Source organism: Scyliorhinus torazame, chromosome 17 (assembly GCF_047496885.1).
Source record: "Scyliorhinus torazame isolate Kashiwa2021f chromosome 17, sScyTor2.1, whole genome shotgun sequence".
In the NCBI taxonomy this organism is placed as follows: domain Eukaryota; kingdom Metazoa; phylum Chordata; class Chondrichthyes; order Carcharhiniformes; family Scyliorhinidae; genus Scyliorhinus; species Scyliorhinus torazame.
In genome coordinates this window covers 123,022,267-123,049,070 of record NC_092723.1, presented here as the reverse complement: position 1 = coordinate 123,049,070, position 26,804 = coordinate 123,022,267, and the positions used below count along the sequence as shown (strand labels likewise).

Genomic DNA, 26,804 nt, shown 5'->3' with positions numbered 1-26,804 from the left:
CAAGATTAAACTTTTAACTTCACACCGAAAAGACAATTTACAATTACCCCTTAACACAGCTATACAAATTCTCATTAAACAACAAGAAAATAAACATACAGCTCTTAATCCAGCTCAAACATTAGCAGGGCATAATGTAATACTGTCTTTATAACACAGATTTGGCTCTGATTGGAACCCCTTCAGACTCTGGCTGAATGTCTTCAAATCGCTGCTTCAGCTAGGTTGGTTCAACCTCTTTGTTGGCTTCAGACAAGACTGTTCTGCTTTAAAATATTATTACTCCCTCTATTTTAACTATCCTACTGGGAAAGAATTATGGACTCAGAATCAGGCAGATCAGAACTCAGCTCCTCTCTCTCTCAAAATTTTTCCTAAACTCACTGCCTCTCTGCCTTTTCTGGGCTCCACCCGGCAATGACCTCATTGAAGTTGAAAAACAAACCGGGCTGGATTCTCCATTCCTGCGTCTAAGTGCTGACGCCAACGGAGGATCCGTGGAGTTCCATGATGGAAAAATCGTCATCACACCCGCACCGATTCTGCTACCGGTGAGGGGCTAGCACGGTGTCGCGTGAAACACCCGCAGAACACGTGAAAAACGGTGGGAGAATCGCCGGGTCCATGCTGAATACGCACAGGGCTGACAAGCTGCAGCCGCGCGTACACTTACACCCCCCACACACACACACTGAAAAGATGGCGGCAGTTGTGCTGGACTGCCTCCCCATCCACCCCGACTCCACAGCCCACCTCCTGGCCACCCCTACTACTCCCCCCAGCCTTGGCAGAAACCCCCCCAGCCAGCGACATGGCTGTCAGCGAAGTATGGCGGTGCTGGACACTGTCCATACGCCCTCTCTTTCTCTCCGCAGTCGCCACGTCAGGCTCATGACTGTTGAGACCACACATGGATCGTGCCAACGGGAACTTAGCCCATCGAAGGCGGAGCATTGCGGCTGTTGCAACTGCGCATGGCGTGCGTCGCAATGACGCCAATTTGGAGGGGGCCGAGCATTGCGACCCGGCATCAAACTGGCGCCTGCCACAATTTTGCCATCGGGAGCTCTTCTCTGCCCAATCCCTGTTCCCGTCGACCAACGGAGAATCCAGCCCACCATCTCTTCAGATTGACTCTCCAGGGACCTCCCCTATTAAGTTACATTCCTCTGGTCAATAACACCTTCTATTTTCTAGAAGCAAAACAAAATCATTTTAAAACCATGACATCTGCAGCCAAACACACAATACTCCCCAGGATTTTACTCTTAACTTGACCCAATATTTAGAAGCCAATATTCATAAAATCCTCCATTCACCACAGGCGACCATGGCCGAGGGCCTCGACATCATGTCCCAGTCGCTGAGGGACATGTCCCAGACACAGGTGGACATTGCCGAGGCACTCCAGAGCATTACTGAGGGGGTCCACACCATACAGACAATGGCAGAGCTAGATGACTCTGGAGCTCACTCCAGCTGCCCCTTCATCCATTGGAGACCCTCAAGGCCCCACAGGCACCATCAAGGAGAAGGAAGCACTGGAGGCCAACTTCGAGGCCTGCCACCAAGGAGACGTCGGTGGTCTCCAATTCTTCCAAATCCCCCCCTCCTGACATGGGCACATCTCATTGACAGCGGTGTAGAGATCGACCATGTGGATCTAGTGGCACTTGCGAACACTAAAACTAAGTCAAAATTTGAGTTAAAATTTCTCAGGTGCAAATAGGAATCATTTTATTGACTCTAGTTGATTACAATTGAGAATCACTTAAATCTTATTCTCTAATAAGTCCAGCTAGCAAAAGGACTCAAAGAGAAGCAATTTGGGGCAGCACGGTGGTGCAGTGGTAGCACTGCAGTCTCACGGCGCTGATCCTAGGTTCGATCCCGGCTCTGGGTCACTGTCCGTGTGGAGTTTGCACATTCTCCTCGTGTTTGCGTGGGTTTCGCTCCCACAACCCAAAGATGTGCAGGGTAGGTGGATTGGCTACACTAAATTGCCCCTTAATTGGATAAAATGAATTGGGTACTCTAAATTTATTTTTTTAAAAGAGAAGCAATTTGTAGACAATATAACTTTCAAATAATACAGAAATGATTTTCTTGCTTACGGCAAAACAGCTTGCATTTACTTCCAGAGTCAGAGTTTGAAAGTGTAAGTATGAAAGGTAGAGAGACAGCGAGTAAGTTAGATCAAAGTTAGAGGATTCATGAATGGAAAATGGCCGTATGATCTACCATGTTTATACTAAATCATATCAGTCTTTAGCCATCTATCTACATCCCTATGTAATCCTAATTGGCTTGGGTTAGAATCAAATAAGTTTGATTTGACGGTTAGTTGTCTGCCTTTAATGTGCACCATTAACTTGAAATGTTTCATAAATGAATTCTTATTTGTGTTATAGAATGCAATTTGGTGCCGTTATCACAAGTGGCTTGAACTGGATTCTTGCTGACTTGACTGTTAGGACAATGGCTTCTTTAGGTTACTGTACCGTTGCTATGCGGTTGTCATGGAGCTGCCTTGTTCTTGGACTGCTTAGTGTCATATTATCTTGCAAATGTATTTGTTAGCTGAATAAGAATGCTGTTTTAATCTATAATGAATTATGCTGTTTCTGTGTTCTGTTGAAGCTATGTTTTGAAATGAATTACACTGAATATGTGTTTTCAAATGACCTGAGGTTATGAGTGAGTTTTAAAATGGGTATTTAATAAACTAGGGGCTTAATGCTAAATAGCTATCTTTTACCTATCATTTTTACCTATTTTACCTATCAGGTGTGTTAGAAAATAGCTGGCTTCTACAAGTGGGCAGAACAGGGTGGCACGATGATGCCAGTGACACTGGTAAGTCAGCCGGAGCCCCCTGCCTCCAAGCCCTCCAGAGGACGTCAGCCAAGGACAAACCTAAACAGGGTGTGCAAAGCAGCAGGCTGCCTCCACCTCTAATGTGCATCCTGGGGCACACCTAAACATAGCAATGGGTCATGAAAGATCAAGAATATTGAGGAGCAATAAGTGGACACTGGGCGGGTAACTATCTGTAGTCGGGGAATGGAAATGTCCAATGTTCACAATTAACACATGTCACACCTGATGCATGTGAAGCCTCTGCCACATTAATCTCCATAGCAGGGCTGCCTGCACCTCCAACCCCTGTTGCACTCCGCTCCTGCCATCCCCTCCCCCCGGGCTCCGTGGTCCAAGATCAAAAGCCCCCGATGCAGACTCCGTTCAGAGGATGGGTGTGAGCGCGCTGTCAGCAGAAAGGCAGGGGTCAGACTTTAACATAAACTGAGGAGCACCAGAGCTAACCTCAGAGCAAGTTATCATCACTCACCTAACTTGCATGTTGAACGTACTGACAGTACCGACAAGGCCTATCACCCTGGGAAAACGTTAGCCCTCTCCTGTTAATGAAGGGAATCCTTCAACCCCAGCATTTTGATGGGCAAGTGGATAAAGTTTGATGCCCACGAACACAGGGCACCCATGATCTAATGGGTGCACTTGTGGTCTGCAGCTTGTGATATGCCGCACAAGTCCCTGCTTGAGTCTGGGAATGATCCGGTTGCATAGAGGTTCAGAACTGCGGTGACCTTCACGGCCAACGGGAGTGGGTGTCCTCCTCCAGGGGATGCCAAATCCACGAGGATGTGGCACAGGTGTCATACTGTCTCTCTGTTGAGACAGTGTCTCCTGCGGCAAATGCTGTCCATCATCTCCTCGAAAGACCAACGACACCTGTACACCTTGGGCTGTCGCTGGTGTCTACCTCTGTATTCCTCCTCGGCCTGATGGACAGCCAGGTCTTAAGGGTGTATGGCGGCCCCCTGCACATGGGGTGCCACCTCCAGCTTCCGCCGATGCTGCTGTCTTCTCCGGCGTCTGTTGCCTGGGCTTCCACCAGCACCGTACGGGTAGCCTCTGCGGAACCGTCATAACCAGCCATATTGTTATATCTGTAAGGAATTAGAGAAGGAGAGAGATTGACAATCAATTAGGGCTTCCATCCCGGGACCCTTAAATTCCCCAAGCCTTCCCCACCCTTACATGTCCCGCCTCTTTCAGAGTGCCATCCACTGAGCCAATTGTGCTAGAAAACCTTCCTCTGCACATTCACCCCTGCTGCCATAGCAAGAGCCCTGAGACCCCAGATCCCTGCCGCGAACATTAGGGAGACCGTGCTCAGGTGCCCTACCCTGATCCACATACTCACACTATGGTTAAGAGGATATCCCAAGTGCTGAAACCCAGCTCTTGAATGTTTAATTGTTGGCTGCTGCCTCTATGGAGCTGACGCTTCTGGGGTTCAGGGAAACTGTTCAGGCTTCAGAGTTTGATTGAAATGCAATGCAATCATAGTCTCAGACATGGCATGTGTACCCACGAGAAGCCACTTGAGAGCTGTGAAGTGCTCTCACAAGTAACAAGGCCAGTTCCTCATTAGCAATAGCATTCAGCTTTGAAGCTAGAGGCTGCTCACAGTCAAAGGGAGTTAAAGTGACCTTCAGCATAGAACCAAGAACAGGGCTTTGCCCTGGGAATGTTTAGCAGGACAGCCAGGCAGCAGTTGTGGTTGCCCCTGTTATGGGTATCACAATACTTAAAGATGGCTTGAAGGCCTCACAGAAAAAAAAACCCACTCACTCCAGTGCCCTTGAGCTGCAAGTCAGAAAATGGAGACGGCCACTCACCTCCTCAGTTCCCCTCAGTAGCCACTGCGCCAGCTTCACGTTTTTAAAAAGGAGTACTAAACGACGCCCGTGTGATTTCTCTCTGGGCAGCCGGTTAATTCCTGGGAGGACATTGCATTCAACTTCAATCTCGCTAATGGGATGGAAATGAATGCAAATGAGGATTAACGGCACGCTTGCCATATCTGGACGTGATCCAGAACTCACCCTCAGGAGGAGGCCGGTTAGATTGCAAGCTGATTTGCGCCCAGCGAGAATCTTGATTTTGGCCTTTCCGCCATTTAACCGGTATATCCAGATCTGCGCTGTACTCAATGCAGTGGTTAAATCACAGCCAGAGAGACTAACAAGAGCAGACAGGACCCAAGAGCTTGCAAGTTGAGTGGAGAAAGAGGGTGAGACTGAGAGATGGGGTGGAGGCAGGGTGGGGGGGGGGGTGCAGGGGGGGGAGGGGGGGGGGCGAGAGAGGTAGGATCTCTTTCTGTTTCTCAGCTATTTGTCCTTCGTTCTGCTGAGAAAACGTGCTCAAAATATACAAAGGGGTAGCTTGGCATGTGACCACCCTCACCAACTGACCAGTAATTCAATCATGATCCTGTATTCCGATTAGGGCATAATTCTTCCTCTTAGCCATGATTCCATAGTTCAAGGGTGGGATTCTCCATTGGCTGACAACAAAATCAGGAAAAATGATTAGACGGAGAATCGGTTTTGACGCCGAGATCATGGAGGGTGCGGGTTCACGCCAAATTACAATCAAGTGTCCAGTTTGATGGTTTGTCTCCATCCAATTGAGGTTGTGCAAATGAAGTAGGAAATATGGCTGATTCACATTCCTCTGAGGTAATTGTCTGTGTTGGGTTTTTGCAGACCTACCGCCTCAAACAAAATGGGGTTGGACTGTGGAGCATAGAGTAATGCAAATTAGGTAGCCACCATGGCTGTGAGTTCAAGTCACTTTAGCCTGTGTTTTTAAAAAAATCTGGGTTTTAATAAAACTTTCAATTCATGCTTCCACCTGGTAGATTAACATTATTACTTTTGAAAGACCACGGGCTGGATTCTCCAGTCGGCAACGCCGAAATCACGTTTGGATAATACAAGTTTCCGACGTAATCGGGGGCAGCGCCACTTTCGCGATGCTCCGCCCACTCCAAAACAGCATACTAGCAGAGTACGCCTCATCACGTATCGACGACCTCAGGACATTGCCTGAGGCCCTCCACCTGATGTTCCGCCCCCCGACCAGTCGAGTTCCCGACGTCGTGGGTCTCTCATGGTCTTACCTATTGGGAACTCAGTGTGGCGACTGCGGACTCAGTCCAGCTCCACCACAGTTGGGGAAGGGCCGATCAGCGGGCAGGGGAGGACATTATTCGCGCTGGGGGCACTGTGGGGGGATGATCCGGGGCGCACGAGCCGGCCGAAGGGGGCCTATTTCGCAGGCTGGAAGCGTGAGTGGCTGCCGCCATGTAGCATGGCACAGCCACAGACCCAGCAATTCTTTGGGCCGAATTGGCAGCGAGAGCTGGGTTCTTTACGCTGCCGTCCTGCTAACCTCCAGCAAAACGAGGAATCAGTGGCCGTTTTGCGCCAGTTTTTCTGCCGGCGTGGGGACATAGCCCCAGAATCGGAGAATCCAGCCCCACACCTTTATGACAAGGTGTTCAGGCACACCTCAGAGGCGCCTCCATCAAGGCCCCAATTCAGCACCTCATTGGACTGCGTTTGGTTGAAAGAAAAATCAAAATTAAAAAATAAAATTAGAACAGAGTCAATGGAGAAGAAGAAAAAAGTGGGGAGGAAGACAGAGAAATAATTAAAAGTTCTTACATTCTTAGTTTTAATTGAAATTACTTTGAAATGTTTAGCCTGTTGTGCAGAATTAATTTTACAACAACAAGACTGCTTGGGAAATCTGAGCAGCTTAATTACTACAGTGTTTCTGTTTGTGACAATGCCATGAAAACATAAAGATGAAAGCCATCTTTGCTGGAGCTATAAGAGGTTGCTGCAATGAAAAATATAAAATTACACAATGTCCTCTCTTTTTTTATTGTAAAACATAACACGTATACAAGAATATAAATGTGTGTCATAACAGATAATGAGTTAAGAATGATCCATCATTTCAATGGACAGTTACTTAATTTTGTAATTTTCTTTGTAATTTATATAAAAGGATCTAGTCACAATGTCATTGATTTATGTTAACTTCTGGAATCCAGATTGAGGTCATCCAGAACTCTGCAGCCCTTAGCCTGCCTTGTACCAAGCTCCATTCACCCATCAACCTTGTGCCTGCGGAGTGGCATTGATTGCTGGGCTGAGATTTCCCGGACCTTCCCATTGGCAGAATCTTCCTGTCCCGCCGATGGCGACTGCCTGCAGTGCGCTCCCCAGCGGCAGAGGGTGCAGGGCATGCAAAGCCACCTGGACATCGTCAGGACCGGAAGATCCCATCGCTGGCCAATGGCACCTCGGCCGCGGTTAATACACCCCGGGGCGGGAGGGGAATGGAACATCCCACCCTGAGCTTTGAAACACCATGATAAAATTCTCATCTTTGTTTTCAAATCTTCCGATATCCATAATTTCCTTCATCTACACAACCCTCTGAGATCTTGGGCTCCTCCAATTCTTGCTTTTTTAAAAAAGTACCCAATTCTTTTTTTTTCCTATGAAGGGGCAATTTAGCGTGGCCAATCCATCTATCCTTTTGGGTTGTAGTGGTGAGACCCACGCAGACACGTGGGGAATGTGCAAACTCCACACAGACAGTGACCCAGGGCTGGGATCAAACCCGGGTCCTTGGCGCCATGAGGCAGCAGTGCTAACCACTGTGCCACCGTGCAATCCCCGGCGGGGGCCCCCCAATTCTGGCCTTGTATGCAAATCGCTCTACCATACCATGCGTTCAGTTGTCTAGGCTGTAATCTCCGCAATTTGCTTCCTAAACCTCACGGTCTCTACCTCTCCAGCTTTGGTCATCTGCTCAGACATATCTTTAAGTGGCTTTGTGTCAAACTCTGCCTGAGGAGGTGTCTCAGGACATTTGACTAAGTTAAACGCACTATATGAATGCAAGTTGTTGATGTGTCGGATGCCAGTTATTCACCTTGCAGTGTGGGGAAGGTAGAAAAACACGAAAGGAGAAACTGAAACCAATACTGCGGCTGTTCAAAATCTGAAATAAAAGCCCAAAGTGCTTGAAAACCCTCCCTCAGCAGGTCAGGCAGCTTCTGAGGAGCAGGAAACCCATTTCAGGTCAATGACTCTCATCAGAACTCAGATTGTGAGAATTGCCTGAACACAGGGAGCTCCAAATGCTAACCAGGTAAAAGGAGAATTAAGTGTTCAGGACTAAAACACTTTTGCACCCAAAAGGCAGTGAAAATCTGGAATTCTCTTCCTCCCGAAGGCAGTAGATTCTGGGGGCTCGGTTAAAATGTTCAAGACTGAGATTGATGAAGTTATATTGGGGAAGGGTTCCAAGGGATATTAATCAAAGGTGGGTCATTGATGAGTTAAGGTACAAAGGAGCATAGAAACAGGAGTAGGCCATCCAGCCCCTTGAGCCTGTTCCCATTCAATTAGGTCATGGCTGATCGATCTACCCACTTATCCTCAATGCCCTTGCCCAACAAAAATCTATCATACTGTTTTGAAATTTATAGTTGACCTCCAGCCTCATCAGTGATTTACCGGAGGAAGGAGCAGTGCTCTGAAAGCCGATGATTCGAAACAAACCTGTTAGACTTTAATCTGGTGTTGTAAGACTTCTTACTGTGCTCACCCCAGTCCAGCGCCGGCATCTCCACATAGTGATTTTGGGATAGAGAGCACTAAATTTCCACTAACCTTTATGCGACGTTCTATTTGAAATATTCCTAAATGGGCCAACTTTAATTTTTTAAAGCATTTTTTCATTTCGTTATCATTCAGGCCAGCATTTATTGCCCATCCCTAATTGCCCTTGAGAAGATGGTGGGGATCTGCCTTCTTGAACCGCTGCAGTCCATGCAGCATAGGTACACCCTCAGTGCTGTTAGGGAGGGTTTTCCAGGATTTTGACCCAGTGACAGTGATGGAATGGCGATATATTTACAAGTCAGGATAGTGAGTGGCTTGGATGAGAACTTCTAGGTGGTGGGGTTCCCATATACCTGCTGCCCTTGTCCTTCTAGATGGTAGCGGTCGTGGATTTGGAAGGCGCTGCCAAAGGAGCCCTGGTGAGTTCCTGCAGTGCATCTTGTAGATGGTACACACGGCTGCTACTGTGCATCGATGGTGGAGGGAGTGAATGTTTGTGGAAGGGTGAGCAATCAAGTGGGCTGCTTTGTCCTGGATGGTGTCAGGTTTCTTGAGTGTTGTTGGAGCTGCGCTCATCCAGGCAAGTGCTCCATTACACTCCTGATTTTCGCCTTGCAGGTGGTGGATTGGCTTTAGGGAGTCAGGAGGTGGGTTACTCGCCTTTTGTTGTGGACTCTTGCACCAGAGTAAATAGTTTCTTTCTATCGATCCTATCACCTCCTTTAAACATCTTAAATACCTCAATTAGATCACCCCTTATTTTTTTATATTCAAGGGGATATAGCCCAGTCTATACAACCTATCCTCACAATGTAATCTTTTTTAAGCCATAATCTATATTACATGGTGGAATGGGCTTGCTCCACTGCACTGCCTATTGCTCTCCTAATCTGACTCTTCTGCTGCTGCCTTGATTAAATAGCCATTGAATGTGATGTAGACGTCACCCTCCCCACTGTAAATGGCATTTTCCCGGTTCTCCTGGTATAGCCGCACCCAAACCTCATCTTTCTCACTCAGGTCCAGCATGACACTCTGGCTCTGCATGATGCTGCGGTCACTGGGTTGAGTGTACAGGATCACCACCTCCTCACCATTGCGCATGAGGTGGAGATACGTTTCCTTCAAGTTCCAGGTGTGCACATTGAGGTTAAAGAAATAGACTCCCGGGACAAAACAGTAGAACTTGCCCGTGAACATGTTGAAGTGATGGTAGAGGTTGACGAACTCGGTGTCGAAAATCAGCTGCGTTTGGAGTTCTTTACTCTGGACCCCCTTCTTGCGGCCCACTGAGAATGCTGCATAATGTTGCTTGCAATTGTTCCCTGGAATGCCCACTTGTCCTTTGTCCCCCTTGAGGCCTGTAGTACCAACGGAGCCATTGGGTCCTGCTTTTCCTGTTTTTCCTGGCATTCCTCTCTCCCCTTGCTCTCCTTTGGAGCCTATATAGAGAGATTAACATTCAATGTTGGTTTTATTAATGGGTTTTTCTTCTGGAGGTCTAAATATAGAATGACATTGAACCTACAGTACAGAAACATACCAACTGGTCTATTCTGGTTTATGCTTCTAAGGGCATCCTACCACCAGAATGGGACCATGAGGTTACAGATTGAGGTGGGATACCATTCTGCTGCTGATGGTCCACATTGCCTCATGGATGCCCAGTTTAATTGCTAAATATGTTTGAATCTGTCCAATCTAACACAGTGGTAGTGCCACACAACATGATGGACAGTATCCTCAGTTTGAAGATGAAACTGCGTCCCCACAAGGACTGTGAGGTGGTCACTCATTCTAATAATGCTGTGGACAGATCCATCTTCGACACTGTGATGGTCAGCAACAGAGTAAAGGTAAGGTACAGGATCGTTGGTGTATGGGGAATAGGGCTTTTGGTTACTGCTATCACTCTCAGATGATTCATTTACAGACAGTCTGAGCAGATAGGGGCTGTCCAGATTGTCTCCTCCCTTGCTGCTCACCATATACCTGATGGCAAGGCACAGTAATTTTGTACAGTAAGCAACAGATCATCATGAATCTTGCCACATGCTCTTTTGGGTATTGCACGCCTCCTTCAGATTGGTTCAGTCAGTAGAGGCATTCTTTCAGCACCAAGGGTTTGCTTTTTCACAATCTTTGTGCCAGCATGGCTTTCTTTGTGAGCATTCTGCCCATGTCCAGGTGTGTTGCAGATCGGGGACATGAGCCATGTCTGTAAAGGATGGCTCTTGTCACCCAGTAGCCACCCCCTGGTTTGTTGAGGTGGCGGATATGCAGTTGATGGGCAGCACTGTCGCACAGGGGTTAGCACTGCAGCCTCATGGCGCTGAGGACCTGGGATCGATCCTGGCCCCCGGTCACTGTTCGTGTGGAGTTTGCACATTCTCCCCGTGTTTGCGCGGGTTTCGCCCCCACAACCCAAAGATGTGCAGGTTAGGTGGATTGGCCACGCTAAATTGCCCCTTAATTGGAAAGAAATAATTGGGTACTCTAAATTTATTAAAAAATAAAAATAAGAAAAAGGAAATGCAGTTGGCACAATGAATTGATACAGAATGAGACTGCCTGGATACTGGGCATTGACCTGTACGAAATACACTGAGTATGGGTCCCAGTGGAAGTTCACAAGAATGATCCCTGGAATGAAGAGCTTGTCATATAAGGAGCGGTTGAGGACTCTGAATCTGTAATTGTTTGAGATTAGGAGGATGAGGGGAATCTATTTGAAACTTACAGGATACTGAGAGGCCTAGCTAGATAGAGTGGATGTGGAGAGGATGTTTCCACTAGTAGAAAAAACTAGAACCCGAGGGCACAGCCCCAGACTGAAGGGGCGAAATTTTAAAACAGAGATGCGGAGGAATTTCTTTAGCCAGAGGGTGGTGAATCTGTGGAACTCTTTACCGCAGAAGGCTGTGGAGGCCAAATCACTGAGTGTCTTTCAGACAGAGATAGATAGGTTCTTGATTAATAAGGGGATCAGGGGTTATGGGGAGAAGGCAGGAGAATGGGGATGAGAAACATATCAGCCATGATTGAATGGCGGAGCAGACTCGATGGGCCGAATGGCCTAATTCTGCTCCTAGTGTTATGCTCTTATGGTCAACTGTGTGTTGAGGGAAAAAAATACTTTTCGGTTGCAGTGGATCTCAGAGCTGACAAGTGCCCACAAAGCGGTATTCGTGTAGTCAATGGCACCACGCTGCCCGTAGAGCAGCCTGCAACCATCTTGAAACCATTGATCATTCCTCCCTGCTAAGAAGGAATGAAATCTATTTAGTTATTTTGGTATACAGAGCCTTTGTGAAGTCCCTTGTACAACAATGGATGGTAAACTGGGAGATGCTGAAATTAATACTTGCTCCAGCCTGGAAGAAACCCAACATATAAAAGTTTGTGATCATTGTCTTCTTAACTGCCATTGCAATGCCATCGTCATCCTGCTCAGAGGTTGCTGTCCTAGCTGAGGGCTGTGAAAAGTTTCATGAGGACATCCTTCCTGACCCATAGACAGCTCACACATTGCTCCGCACTCAGATTCAAATAGGAGAATTGTCCTTGAACAGGTATGGGTTCCTGTTGAGAACCTTCGTTCCCCTTCCTCCCGTCTCTTCCAGCAACCTGCCCTGCTCTGTGTCACCTCTATTCTATCCCCTTGCATGCTGACTTCAAAGGGGAATAAATACCACTGTACCCATATCCGGGCGCAAGTGGTTTGTGCAGAAACCCTGAAGTCAGTACAAAGTTCTTCAGCTCGGTTTCAGGAATTCAAGGAACCGTCAAACACTTTTACAATCCCAACAAGTGGCAGTAAAATCAATCAGCAGCTAAAGTAATTGTTGATATCTTTAGACAGTGCTGGTTGGTGAGGTGTCTATCCTGCAGTTTAATGCAGGTTTCGGCCTGTGTTTAAGAGATGGCATTAGCTGGAGCTTGAGCTCCAAAATGATAGCATTAGCATCGAATCAATGTTACACAAATCACCATGTACCTAATCTGAACTCCTCCAGTCTGGCGTGGCTTGCGAGAAGCCTATGGACGCGGTATGGATGACATTTTGGAGCTGGAATGGCCCTCGTAGTGCTGTAAAACCAGACGCTAAGGAGCTGAAATTCATAGTCTTTACCTTTTAGTATAGTCATGTCTATCTTTGGCTTGATCTCCGGTATGGCGTAGATAGGACGGTCGCTTGCCATTCTGTGGCTGGACGACAATCTGTATTGAGATGCAGGCTTCTCCAACGGACCACAGCATTGGACACATGAAGATCGGACGGTCTGTTTTTGAAAGTGAATTCTTTTCGATGAGACGGCAACAGCCAGCAAGTAAACAATCAGAGAAAGGGGAGCCTTCATATTTCAACAGCTGAATAACCTGTGCACAGGAGGATACAGAAGATAATCAACATTTCTCCTTGCCAGTATCCATAAAACAGGACAAGGTTGCCAACAGTCCAGGATTGTCCTGGAATCTCCAAGAATTAAAGATTAATGTTCTGCTGTAAGCAAGGGCCCTGGAGAAAAGACATGGCAGAATTTTTTTTTATGTGTCTTTTTAAAATTTCCTTTATGAATTGTCAAAATGCTGGTGATGGGAGGAAATCAGCTGACTGACAGTTAAGTATCATCCGATCATTTAAGGCGGGGCACTGTGCCATGCCAGGTGATCAATTGTGGGGGGTGGGATAGGAGCAGTTAAAGGCATGAAGACATATGATGTAACATGTCCAATCCAAATTGGTACCCTTAAACTAATCTAAGTCTTTGAGCACAACCAGTCCAGTGCAAATTCCTGCTCGGGGCACTGTTCTGCTCTGTTACAAGCTCAAAGAGTGCATTGCTTCCAGTACAATGGGTACAATTGAATGGCCGTGCTGCGCCTGAAGTGCTGTGGCGCAGTGTGGCTGATAGAAGTCGGGAGACCCCGCTCCCGTGATCCATCCTGGTATTATCAGAACTATCAGCATTGGAAGGGTTAATGTAGCGTCAAGAGTAGCCACTAGAGGGAGATACAGATGCAACTATATAAGGCAGTGATGCTAGACCTAAGGGTATGCAGGAGATGGCTTGTGAAGGTCATAAGAGCAGAAAGTGTCAGTAAGGTTAGATTAAAGTTTATATCAGTAGTGGGATTAGCAGTAGATGAGTGTAGTTAGATGTTATTGATCACTTGTGTATTTTTTGTTGTTTTTGTTTTATAAATTTAGAGTACCCAATTATTATTATTTTTTTTTCCAATTAAGGGGCAATTTAGCGTGGTCAATCCACCTAACCAGCACATCATTGGGTTGTGGGGGTGAAGCCCAAGCAGACACGGGGAGAATGTGCAAACTCCACACGGACAGTGACCCAGGGCCGGGATTTGAACCTGGGTCCTCAGCGCCGTAGTCCCAGTGCTAACCACTGCACCACCGTGCTGCCCCACTTGTGTACTCTTAAGGATTAAGTGTCGGATCCCAGTTTAGTTGTGCAAATAAAATTATAGCTTTGTTTAAGTTAAAGCCATTTTGTGGTCTTTGTGAACACTACACCAACCACCCTGAAATAAGCAACACAAAGAACACCACATGGTACCAGGCGTCTATTCCTTATAAGAAACAGCAATTAGATTAGGTTAGAATAGCATTGGAGATTGACGAAGCAATCCTGAAGCTACAACTTAGAAAACATCTACAGTAGAGACTGATCAGAAGATGGAAGGTCTCAAGAAGTCTGACCACGTCAAGACACATGATAAACTATGCCAGAAGTGGGCGTTCTTTAAGCAACAGTTTGAAGTTTTTATTTCTGCCTCCGCACTTGAAAATGCCTCAGACCAATGGAAAATAGCACTCCTACTAACTTTGGTTGGACCTCAAGCATTGGAGTTATTTAATATGTCTGAATACAGTGCAGATGAGGATGAAAATAAATACAACATGGTGCTACAGAGATTAATGTTCCTGGAAAATATTTATGAGCGCTACATGTTAAGAAAATGGCTGCAATTCAGAGGACAGTATGTAGATTCATTCATCACAGCTCTAAGGCTTGCGAGTGCAGTCCGGTAATTTTTCCTCAGCCTGGATCAAGGAAAACCCTAAAGCTTTCTATAGGTATATCAAGAATAAAAGAATGACGAGGGTAAGAGTAGGGCCAGTCAAGGACAGTCGTGGGAAGTTGTGCGTTGAGTCCGAGGAGATAGGAGAGGCGCTAAATGAATATTTTTCGTCAGTTTTAACACAGGAAAAAGACAATGTTGTCGAGGAGAATACTGAGATTCAGGCTACTAGACTAGACGGGCTTGAGGTTCATAAGGAGGAGGTGTTAGTAATTCTGGAAAGTGTGAAAATAGATAAGTTCTCTGGGCTGGATGGGATTTATTTTAGGATTCTCTGGGAAGCTAGGGAGGAGATTGCAGAGCCTTTGGCTTTGATCTTTAAGTCGTCATTGTCTACAGGAATAGTGTCAGAAGACTGGAGGATAGCAAATATTGTCCCCTTGTTCAAGAAGGGGAATAGAGATAACCCCGGTAACTCTGGACCAGTGAGCCTTACTTCTGTTGTGGGCAAAGTCTTTGAAAGGATTATAAGAGATAGGATTTATAATCATCTGGAAAGGAATAATTTGATTAGAGATAGTCAACACGGTTTTGTGAAGGGTAGGTCGTGCCTCACGAACCTTATTGAGTTCTTTGAGAAGGTGACCAAACAGGTGGACGAGGGTAAAGCAGTTGATGTGGTGTATATGGATTTCAGTAAAGTGTTTGATAAGGTTCCCCATGGTAGACTATTGCAGAAAATACAGAGGCATGGGATTCAGGGTGATTTAGCGGTTTGGATCAGAAACTGGCTAGCTGTAAGAACACAGAGGGTGGTGGTAGTTGGGAAATGTTCAGCCTGGAGTTTAGTTACTCGTGGTGTACCACAAGGATCTGTTTTGGGGCCACTGCTGCTTGTCATTTTTATAAATGACCTGGAGGAGGGCGTAGAAGGATGGGTGAGTAAATTTGCGGATGACACGAAAGTCGGTGGAATTGTGGACAGTGCGGAAGGATGTTGCAAGTTACAGAGGGGCATAGATAAGTTGCAGATCTGGGTTGAGAAGTGGCAAATGGAGTTTAATGCAGAAAATTGTGAGGTGATTCATTTTGGAAGGAGTAACAGGAATACAGAGTACTGGGCTAATGGTAAGACTCTTGGTAGTGTGGATGAGCAGAGAGATCTCGGTGTCCATGTACATAGATCTCTGAAAGTTGCCACCCAGGTTGATAGGGTTGTTAAGAAGGCGTACGGTGTGTTAGCTTTTATTGGTAGAGGGATTGAGTTTCGGAGCCATGAGGTCATGTTGCAGCTGTACAAAACTCTGGTGCGGCCGCATCTGGAGTATTGCGTGCAGTTCTGGTCGCCGCATTATAGGAAGGTTGTGGAAGTATTGGAAAGGGTGCAGAGGAGATTTACCAGGATGTTGCCTGGTATGGAGCGAAGATCTTATGAGGAAAGGCTGAGGGACTGGAGGCTGTTTTCGTTAGAGAGAAGAAGGTTAAGAGGTTACTTAATAGAGGCATACATGATGATCAGAGGATTAGATAGGGTGGACAGTGAGAGCCTTTTTCCTCGGATGGTGATGGCTAGCACGAGGGGACATAGCCTTAAATTGAGGGGAGACAGATATAGGACAGATGTCAGAGGTAGGTTCTTTACTCAGAGAGTAGTAAGGGCGTGAAATGCCCTGCCTGCAACAGTAGTGGACTCGCCAACATTAAGGGCATTTAAATGGTCATTGGATAAACATATGGATGATAATGGAATAATGTAGATCGACTTTAGATTGGTTTCACCAGTCGCCGCAACATCGAGGGCCGAATGGCCTGTACTGCGCTGTAATGTTCTATGTTCTATGTTCAGAGTCTATGCTGCAAGATAAAGTTGTGTTCGGAATAAACAATGAACATTTGCGCAGGAAAATGTTAAGAAGACTGGTTTTATCGATTGAAGATGCTATTATTATGTGTAAGGCCAGCGAACAGGCATCAAGAGAATATGCCGAATTCATGGCAAACGAAAAGAGAAAAGAGAAAGAGAAAAACGAAAAGGCAAACAAAAAGGAAAATCAGGAAATGTGGCTCACGCCATTAATGCTGTGTCGCAGCAAAAAAAACTGCATACAACGGCCGGTGGCCATTTTGAAAGTGACATCAAGAGCGTGATGACTTGCACACGCTGTGGACACGCCTACAGTCAAAAAGATTGTCCGGCGAGAGGGAAACATTGTTCCAATTGTGGCAAACTGAACCACTTCGCAGCACAGTGTTGTTTATCAACAACTGTTCAGGTAACCAAATTTAAATAGTTTTATAGTGATGGCAGACTGATCCAAAGTGCACAGAGTGCAGAGAAAAAAATCCAACATCATAGAGGATAGAGAGGATTGCTCACCAGACTCACTTTCAGATACCTTCATGATAGAAGCTATCACCAGGATTGATTTACTGGATCAGAAGGAAAGACCAGTAAAAACAGTCTCAAAGATAATTGAGGAGTGGACTGTCTCATTAGAAATAAATGGAGAATTGATCCCATTTAAGATTGACACAGGAGCGCACACAAATATTATCACGTATCGATGTTTAAAGCAATTGACCAACCGCTAATAAAGCAATCCGCTTGTAGGCTCGAGGATGAGAATGTTAACAAGATAGTCACAAGAGGGTCCTGCTGTCTTGTCATTAAAAATTGGAAATTTGAGATGCCTATCGACCTCAAGGTGGTAGAGGGTGAGAAATCATCATTAATTGGAGTTAATGTTTGTGAAAGATTGCAGATAGTTGAAAGGATTCACTCAACCAGTACTTCAGCTGACCAAGACGAAGAGTCAAGGGAAGATTTAGGTTTTGTGAACAACCTCTCCAAAGCTATCACTGGTGCTGAAACATCAAAATCCAGGGCAACCACAGATGCTGAAACTTCAGATCCCGAGTTACTCCAAAGAGTGGAATCTCAAGCTCGTTTAATTACCGAGATATTACCAGTGTCTGACCACAAACTACAGACTATAAAAGCTGAAACTGAAAAGGACTTGCCGCTCCAGAAGGTGGAACAATACCTCACAGAAGGATGGCCTGCTGGATATAGATCAGCCTTTCAGGATATGATCTTTCAACAATACATGGTGTCCTGCTCAAGGGAGACAGGATAGTGATACTTGCCAGTTTACGTTTAGGGATTCAGCAGCAGATTCACGAGGGGCATCAAGGCATCGGAAAGTGTCGTAGGCGAGCCAGACAGTCGGTGTATTGGCCTGGAATAAACAGAGACATTGACCAATATGTTCAAGCATGTCCAATTGTCGGATGCATCAACCTGCACAGAGCATAGAAACCGTGCAACAGATGGAAATTGTGACCTGTCCATGGAACACAGTGGGCATGGATATATTCTATTTCCAGGGTCATGACTACTTGATAGTCATAGACTATTACTTCAACTTTCCAGAGATGATGATGCTGAAAGATTCAACTGCCAGATCAGTGATAAAGGCAACAACATCAATTTTTGCACGCCATGGGATACCGCTTAATGTTGTCTCTGACAATGGTCCGTGTTTCTCGAGTTGGGAGTGGACACAGTTTGCAGAGCAATATAATTTCAATCATGTGACGTCGAGCCCATGTCATCCTCAGTCTAAAGGGAAAGCAGAGAAAGGAGCAGGGGACAATCAAGAAGCTATTCCGCGAAGCAAGTGAAGCTGGTCAAGACATATCATTAGCATTGTTCGCAGACTGTGCAACACCGTTATCAACTGGTCCATCACCTGCTCAAATGCTGGCAGAAGACTAAGAACCACTTTACTAGAAATCACCAGTCAGGAAGCTGATAATAAAGAGATACCTGAAAGAATCACGACAACTAAAAAGAAGCAACAAGAGTTCTACAATAGACAAACAAAACCTATGGCTGACTTTGTGAGAATTCAGAATCCAGAAGGGATTGATTTCAAAAAGCGTGGAGAGAGGAGAGAGTTCCTATTGAATAGCAGGGTGAGAGATGAGAGTTCATATTGAATAGTGGAGAGAGAGGACAGAGTTCATTTTGAATAGTTCGGGGAGAGAGACAAGAGTCCGTTTTGAATAGCAGGGAGAGAGGAGAGAGTTCATATCAGATAGTACGGGAAGAGAGACGAGAGTTCATTTTGCGTAGCGGGGAGAGAGACAAGAGTTCATTTTGAATAACAGGGAAAGAGACGAGAGTTTATATTGAATAGTGTGGGGCGAGAGGAGAGAGTTCATTTTGAATAGCAGGGAGAGAGGAGACTGTTTAAATTAAATAGTGCGGGGAGAGAGGAGAGTGTTCCTATCAGCGGGGAGAGAGGAGAGGGTTAATTTTGAATAGTGTGGGGACAGAGGAGAGAGTTCATTTTGAATAGCACGTGGAGAAAGGAGAGTGATCATATTCATCAGCCGGGAGAAAGGCAAGAGTTCATTTTATATATCATCCCGGCCACAGTGATCTCCTGGACTCGTTTTGATTGCCACAAGGGGTTGCAGAGGAATTTTTCCAGAATTTCTTCCCATATTGGCCATGGGTTTTAACTCTATTTTTTTTTCCTCTCCCGGGAGATCACACGGTTTGGATCAGGGGGTGGAGATTATTCTGTGGGATTAGAAGAACACTGCAAAACTAATTAATAAATTAATTAGGTTGAGATGGCTGGGCAGGTGATGTGTGTAGCTGCATGATGATGTGGGAGCTGTCAGATCCCATTGTGAGCTGCAGTGACCACATCTGCAGCAAGTGTTGGTTGCTCAAGGAATTTTGGCTCAGACCTGATGAGCTGGAATCTGAGCGTCGGACACTGCAGCACATCCAGGAGGGGGAGGGTTACCTGGATGCTTTGTTTCAGGAGGCGGTCACACCCCATAGATTAAGTACTTCAAAGTCGGACAGTGATCAGGGACAGCAGGGTGTGACTGCAAGTGAGGCAAGTAGAGGGATCCTGGATTCAGAAACGGAGGAGCCTCAGCTCTTGACCTTGTCCAACAGGTATGAGGTACTTGCTCCTTGTGTGGATGCGGAAAAGGGCGATAGGGAGATTGAGCTAGCTGACCACTGCACCGTGGCACAGGGGACCATTGAAGAGGGGGAGCAAAAAGACAAGAGGTAGTTGTAGGGGATTCTATAATTAGGGGGATTGATAGCATCCTTTGTAAGCGGGATCGAGAGTCCTGCAGGTATGTTACCTGCCCAGTGCCAGAACATCTCTGACCGGCTTGAAAGGATATTGGAATGGGAGGGGGAGGAGCTAGGTGTTGTGGTCCAAGTTGGTACAAACAACATAGGCAAGACTAGGAAAGAGGACCGGCCTGGGGATTATCAGGCACAAGGAATTAAATTAAAGAACATGTCCTCAAGGGTCATAATCTCAGGATTACTACCCGAGCCACGTGCGAATTGGCATAAGGATGAGAAAATTAGGGAAGTAAACACGCGGCTAAAGGAGTGGTGCGGGAAAGAAGGGTTCCATTTCATGTGGCACTGGCATCGGTATTGGAACAGGAGGTATTGGGACGGTCTTCACCTGAAACGATCTGGGACCAGTGTTCCAGCGGATAGGATAAATAGGGTGGTCACAAGAACTTTAGCAAGTGGGGAGAAGGGATGGGTGCAAGTACGGGATGAATAATGGTTAATAAGAGCAAAGCAGCAGGTTAGCATGTGGGAAGGAGGGTTCAACCTCAGGGAAAACTATGAAAAAAGTTAAAGGGAAAAAGAACTCAGGAGCTGTTATTAATGGAGGTGTTAGGATTCAAAAAGAAGGTATAAAAGCTAGCATAAAGGCACTTTGCCTGAATGCTCTTAGCATTCAAAACAAGGTAAATGAGTTGCCGGCACAAATCATCGCGAATGATATGATTTAGTGGCCATTACAGAGATATGGTGGCAGGGTGGGCAGGACATGGCGTTAACTATCCAGGGGTATCAGACTATTTGGAAGGACAGACAGAAAGTAAGGAGGTGGTGCAGCTCTGATATGTAAGGATGACATCAGGGTGGTAGTGAGAGATGATATAAGTTCTATGGAGAAAAAGGTTGAATCTATTTGGGTGGAAATTAGAAATAGTAAGGAGAAAAATTTACTGATAGGCTTACTCTATATGCCACCAAATAATAACATCATGGTCGAGTGAGCAATAAACAAATAAACAACTGATGCATGTAAAAATAGTACGGCAATTATCATGAGGGACTTTAATCCACAGGTTGATTGGTCAAACGAGGTCAGTCAGGGAAGCCTTGAGGAGTTCATAGAATGCATCCACGACAGTTTCCTCAAGCAGTATGTAATGGAACCTACGAAGAGCAAGCTATTCTAGATCTAGTCCTGTGTAATGAGAGTGGAATAATAAGTTATTTCATAGTTAGGGATCCTCTTGGAAGGACCGATCACAGTGTGGTTGAATTTAAAATACAGATGGGGGTTGAGAAGGTAAAATCCAATACGAGTGTCTTGTGCTTAAACAAAGGAGACTACAATGGGATGAGAGAAGAGTTGGCGAAGGTAGACTGGGAGCAATGACTTTTGGGACAATTGAGGAACAGTGGAGGACTTTGAAAGTGATTTTTCACAGTGCTCAGCTAAAGTATATACCAGTGAAGATGAAGGACTACAGGAAAAGAATTAATCAGCCATGGATATCTAAAGAAATAAAGGAGGGTATCAAAGAAAATGCATACAAAGTGGCAAAGATTAGTGTGAAACTAGAAGATTGGGAAATCTTTAAATGTCAACAGAAAGCCACGAAAAAAGCTTTCAAGAAAAATAAGATAGATTATGAGAGTGAACTAGCTCAGAATATAAAAACAGATAGCATAAGTTTCTACAAATATAAAAACGAAAAAGAGCGGCTAAGATAAACATTGATCCTTTAGAGGGTGAGAGGGGGGTTTTAATAATGCGAAATGAGGAAATGGCCGAGGCATTGAACAGGTATTTTGTGTCGGTCTTCACAGTGGAAGACACAAATAACATGCCAATAATTGATGGCAAGGAGGCTATGGCAGGTGAGGATCTAAAAACGATCATTATCACTAAGGAGGTAGTGTTGGGCAATCTAATGGGGCTAAAGGTAGACAGGTCTCCTGGCCCTGATGGAATGCATCCCAGGGTACTAAAAGAGATGGTGGGGGAAATGGTGAATGCGCTTGTGGTAATTTATCAAAATCCGCTGGACTCCAGGGCGTTCCCGGCAGATTAGAAAATAGCAAATGTGATGCCACTGTTTAAAAACAAGGTAGACAAAAGGTGGGTAACTATAGGCCGGTTAACTTAACTTCTGCAGTTGGGAAAATGCTTGAATCTATCATCAAGGAAGAAATAGTGAGACATCTGGATAGAAGTTGTCCCATTGGGCAGGCGCCGCATGGGTTCAAGAAGGGCAGGTCATATTTAGCCAATCTATTGAAATTCTTTGAGGACATTACGAAAACGGTGGACAATGGGGCACCGGTGGACGTGGTGGATCTGGATTTCCAAAAAGCATTCAACAAGGTACCGTATATGCTGTTGCATAAGATAAGGGTGCACAACGTTGCGGGTACTGTATTAGCATGGATAGAGGATTGGTTAACTAACAGAAAGAGTGGGGATAAATGGGTGTTTTTCTGGTTGGCAATCAGTGACTAGTGGTGTGTCTCAGGGATCAGTTTTGGGACCGCAATTGTTTACAATTTACATGGATGATTTGGAGTTGGGGACCAAGTGTAATGTGACAAAGTTTGCAGATGACACTAAGATGAGTGGTAGTGTAAAGTGTGCAGAGGACCCTGAAAGTCTGCAGAGGGATGTCGATAGTTAAAGTGAGTGGGCAAGGGTCTGGCAGATGGAGTACAATGTTGGTGAGTGGATCTCCTCAGTGCACAAAATGTGGCTATGTGCAGCCTTCGCTAAGCATTCCCCGCTCAGGCCCCCTATCTCACCCGGGTGCCATTTCATAGCATTGTGTTTCTTGGCGCTGCAAGTGCCGGGAAACAAATGGCTAAACACGGTCGCTACGGGACATTGTTCCCTTTTAGTTGAATCCCGCCCAATGTATTTATTAGAGCTCAATTTAACATTGTTACACCTAGCCAGTGCCTCATGGAAGAGGTCACATGACTATGGCAAGCCAGGTAAAACCTTTAGCACATGATTACCATCAGACCATAAAACGTAGGAGCAGGAGTAAGCAATTTGGCTCATTGTGTCTGCTCCGTCATTCAGTGAGATCAGGACTGACCTGATTGATAATCCTCAACTCCACTTTCCTGCCTTATCCTCATAACCCTTGATTCCCTCACTGATTAAAATCCTGCCTATTGTATTTCAATCCCAAAAGTCCTCCTCATCATAGTGAACAAAAGGCGAATTTGCTTGCATTATTAAGTGGAACTGTGAGTTGCCCAAATTACTCATACACCCACTGTTCTCATGCATTAACGAATTGTTCATTATTCGCATCAGTCTCTGCACATGCATTGTACACATAGTGTCAAATCATGCAAGTCTCTTAATAGTATGCATACATGTTGTCATTTGCTGTTTGTCTGAATGATGTTATCCTTTCCGAACACTGTCATTCCCGTGGCACTTTTTGTTGCCTTGGTGTTATGGGCGAGGTGTTTTCAGAACCCCAAAATGTATCATGGAGTTCAACCAACTGCTCCCTTTAATGGATTGTTGCTTTTGAAGCACGCGGCTTGTTCTCCATGTGTGATATTACAATTATGGACACGTTGGTTTTTAAAACACAAAACAATGTTTATTCTACGAACTCAACTTAACCTGTTAAATAAACATTGGATCTCTTAACACCCCCTTACTTCAAAGAGAACCCTGAAAATATTACAACACTAAATAATCCCTCAAAATGTCCCTTCAAACATCCAAAAGGCTTCAAACCTTCAAAACAGTAACACCCCAGGTCACAGTTAATGTATATTTTCTGTTTTATGGCAGAGATATATCCGCTTGGTTGACTTCAGCTCCAGCGCCTTGCTTTCTTCCTGCAGCTCTCTGGTAACACAGACACACCCAAGCTGCTTTTTCAAACTGGCTTCCTCCCTTCAAGCAACTCACAGCAAACCAGAACTTCTCAGGCTGCTGTCTCAAACTGGCTTTCTCCTTTTAAGCAGTTCACAGCAAAACAGCCAGTCACTTTTAAACTGCTCTCAGCAAAGCCAGCTAGGCACTTTTCAGCTGCTCTCAGCAAAACTGAAACCAAAAGCAGAAGTGAGCTCAGCTCTCCCCCTGTGACATCACTTCAGTAATATGATCAACTCCATTCCTTAAAGGTACATTGCTTAAACATCCGTTTCTTAAAGGTACTCTCACATGGCACTTGGTCACAGTTGTTGTTAGATTTCCATTAGTGGGGATTGGTGGACATCTGGGGGTGATGGCTGTTCTGTACTCTGTGCAGCTGGTGACATCCCATCTTCCTGATCAGCCACATGCAATGGAGATTCAGCTTCTCTAGCAATTTTGCCTGCATTTTGTTGTAATTCATTCAAAGGATGCGGGCTTCATTGGCTAGGCCAGTATTTAATGTCCGTTTCTAATTGCCCATGAGCTGCCTTCTTGAACCGCTGCTATGCATACCGATTGTGCTGATATATTTGGTCATTCATGTCCACCATATACGATCGAGGGGACACCTGCTCTATGCATGTCCCAAGTTGTCACATGGGTTGATTCCTGTAGAGAGTATTGAAAATCTGTACACTGACGGGCTCTCCAATGCTTAACTCGGGTAATGGTTTGGCAGTTTTGTCAAATAAAAATTTGGCTTTCTGCCAATTCCAGATTTGTTTCGTTCACATCTGTTACCAATTCTAGCTTCAGTAGTTCCTTTGCTATGGGAAGAGTTGTTTGCAGAGCGACATTAGGTTTTGAACTGGATGACTTTCCCTGTCTTCAGTTGTTGTGTTTCTCCACGTGAGGATTGCCTGATACATCTGTTCTATATTTGCTCAATCTCTTGATGATTCCTTTGCCGATTTTCACTGCCACCTACCCTTGCCAATGAATTGGGGAAGTGTGGAGATGATGTGTACGGTTGAATTTTCCAATCCTTTGTGCAGCTGAATTCCTCACTCATGAACTGAAAGCCATTGTCACTCATCACAATGTTTGGAGAGCCGTAACGACTGATGTGAGATTTTAGGTATTCTACAATCTCATTGTAGTCACGATAAGATAATCAGTGACAAGGTCTACACCCAGCTTCATCCACGACCTGTCTGGAATATCCTGCATCAGCAGCAGCTCTCTAGCTTGCTTAGCTTGATATTTGTTACAAGCACCGCACTGACTGATGTGCGCCTTACTTTTATTGCTCATGTTTGGCCAGGATAGCACTTCTCTTGCTTTTCTTAGACTCAACTCAATTCCTTAATGACTTGCATGGATGCACTTCAGCATTTCTCTCATCTCCTTCGGGATGAAGGCTCATTTCCTTTGTACAAGTTGCCATCTTGGGGTGTCAATTCATCTCTGAATGCCTGAAATGTCCTTGTGGATCCTTGATGCTCTCAGATGCCAGCCTTTCATCACTACTTGTTGCAGCACTTGGGAGAATTGCTTCAAGACCTGTCTTGCTGACATCACACTGCAAAGTGACTTCTTCAATGATGTCATCGTATCTCAGCGCTAGCATTGCCATCACCAGTTGTTTGATTTTAGTGAACGCTGCTTCTTGTTCTGTGCCCCAATACCACTGCACATCCTTGGCAGTGAGCTGCCTTAATGGTTCTCACTCTGATGACAAATTAAGCAAACGTTTTACTAAGTAGTTCATGAATCTAACGAATTATTGCACAGCTTTCACATCTGCAGGTCACTGCATCGCTGCTACAATTCTCACCTTTTCAGAATCCAGACAACAACCTTTTAATGGCAGCACATTATCTATTTATCGATGCACGTGACTTCAGAGGCATCTCCAATTGTAATTTTTCCTTATTCCGCTTCAAGTTTATCGGGCAAACTCTCTCTGACAATCACACTAGATTCTGATGGTGGTTAGCAATGGTTTCTTCCATTGTGTCTACACATTCATGGACTAGTAGATCATCTACTATGGCTTCCATTCCAGGAAGCTCGCTGACTACCTCAGGCTGTCTGCATTGATAGTCTTCTGGAGCCATGGAAACACCAAACAGCTTGCGCAACCATCTGTATCTCCTGGAATGTAGTTAGAAAAACCACTGCTTTCATCCAGCTTCACTCGCCAGTAACTGTCCTTCACATCGAGGGTGGCAAAGATCTTTGCCTTGATAAGTTGTGGCAAAATTCCATCAATGGTTAGCATGGGGTAGTGAGATCTCTTAGCGCTTTATTAATTCTTTGGGTCTATGTATACTCTCAACTTTCCATGTTGTTTCACTGCTACCATGCCGCTAATCCAGTCTGTAGCAGTTGTCACTTTTTTGATGACTCCCTTCTTTCCCAGCTCTTTAATCTTGGTTTTTCAGGCTTAATTTGAGAGCAGCTGATGCTTTTCTTGGCAGATGCTAAATTAGTCTCCCCTCTCATCTACTTTGAGATGATATTCACCAGGTCGATCATGCCAACCCTGTAAACGCATCTTTGTTCTCTAGGATCTGTTCCGTGCTCAATGGTTCAGTACGCTGTGATACATTGTAAATCATTGAGGGTTACCAATCTTTAGGCTTTCTCCAGCTGAATTAAGTGCCTGTTGTACACCATCTGGAATCCCAGATCTTCATTCTTGCCATTGCACTGGGCAATTTGTCCTCTTGGTATGAGTATCTTGACATCATATTGTCTCAACCTGCCCTTTCGAGGGCTTTATTTTTGGATCAACAATTTGCACAGGCCTGTAAAGATCTTTCTGACACTTCATGTTCACTTGATTTTCTCCTTCTGCAGTCATTATTCTAACAGTCACAAACCATTTCTCCCGATAGACTTGACAAAGCTAAGGTGTATGGTGACCCGTCAAACTCCTCGGCTGATTTCTCTCCAGTGCAGGCTTTCTTTGCTTCTTTCCAGCCAAACACTTGTGTGCAAAATGATTCTTGCATCAAGAACACTGCTTTCCCCACGCTGGACACATCTTCATTTCCTATGTGTGATTCCTCCGCAATATTTGCATCCTGCCCTTGATCATTCTGTTCTTTCGCCCTGGAATGCCCATCAGCATAATGCAAAGCCTGGTCTGTCCTGCCGTACATATGCTCTAGCTTTATAGCTGCTGCACTCTCGCAAATGTTGAAACCTTTCTTGGGAGTAAGTTTCTCCG

The 26,804-nt window shown here is 45.3% G+C and overlaps 1 protein-coding gene across 2 annotated transcripts in view; it reads right to left on the bottom strand.

The window, feature by feature from the left end:
* Positions 1-6,742: 6,742 nt before the first annotated feature.
* The window catches only part of LOC140394121 (complement C1q tumor necrosis factor-related protein 1-like), a 65,754-nt gene continuing 45,692 nt past the window's right edge, over positions 6,743-26,804 (bottom strand). For both annotated transcript variants that reach the window (XM_072480994.1, XM_072480995.1), the window contains 2 exons: positions 12,652-12,899; positions 6,743-9,961 (listed from right to left, as the gene is read on the bottom strand). In XM_072480994.1, the coding sequence (XP_072337095.1) occupies positions 9,405-9,961; positions 12,652-12,880 (786 nt within the window). In that variant the 5' untranslated portion in view covers positions 12,881-12,899 and the 3' untranslated portion in view covers positions 6,743-9,404. The remainder of the gene's footprint in view (positions 9,962-12,651; positions 12,900-26,804) is intronic.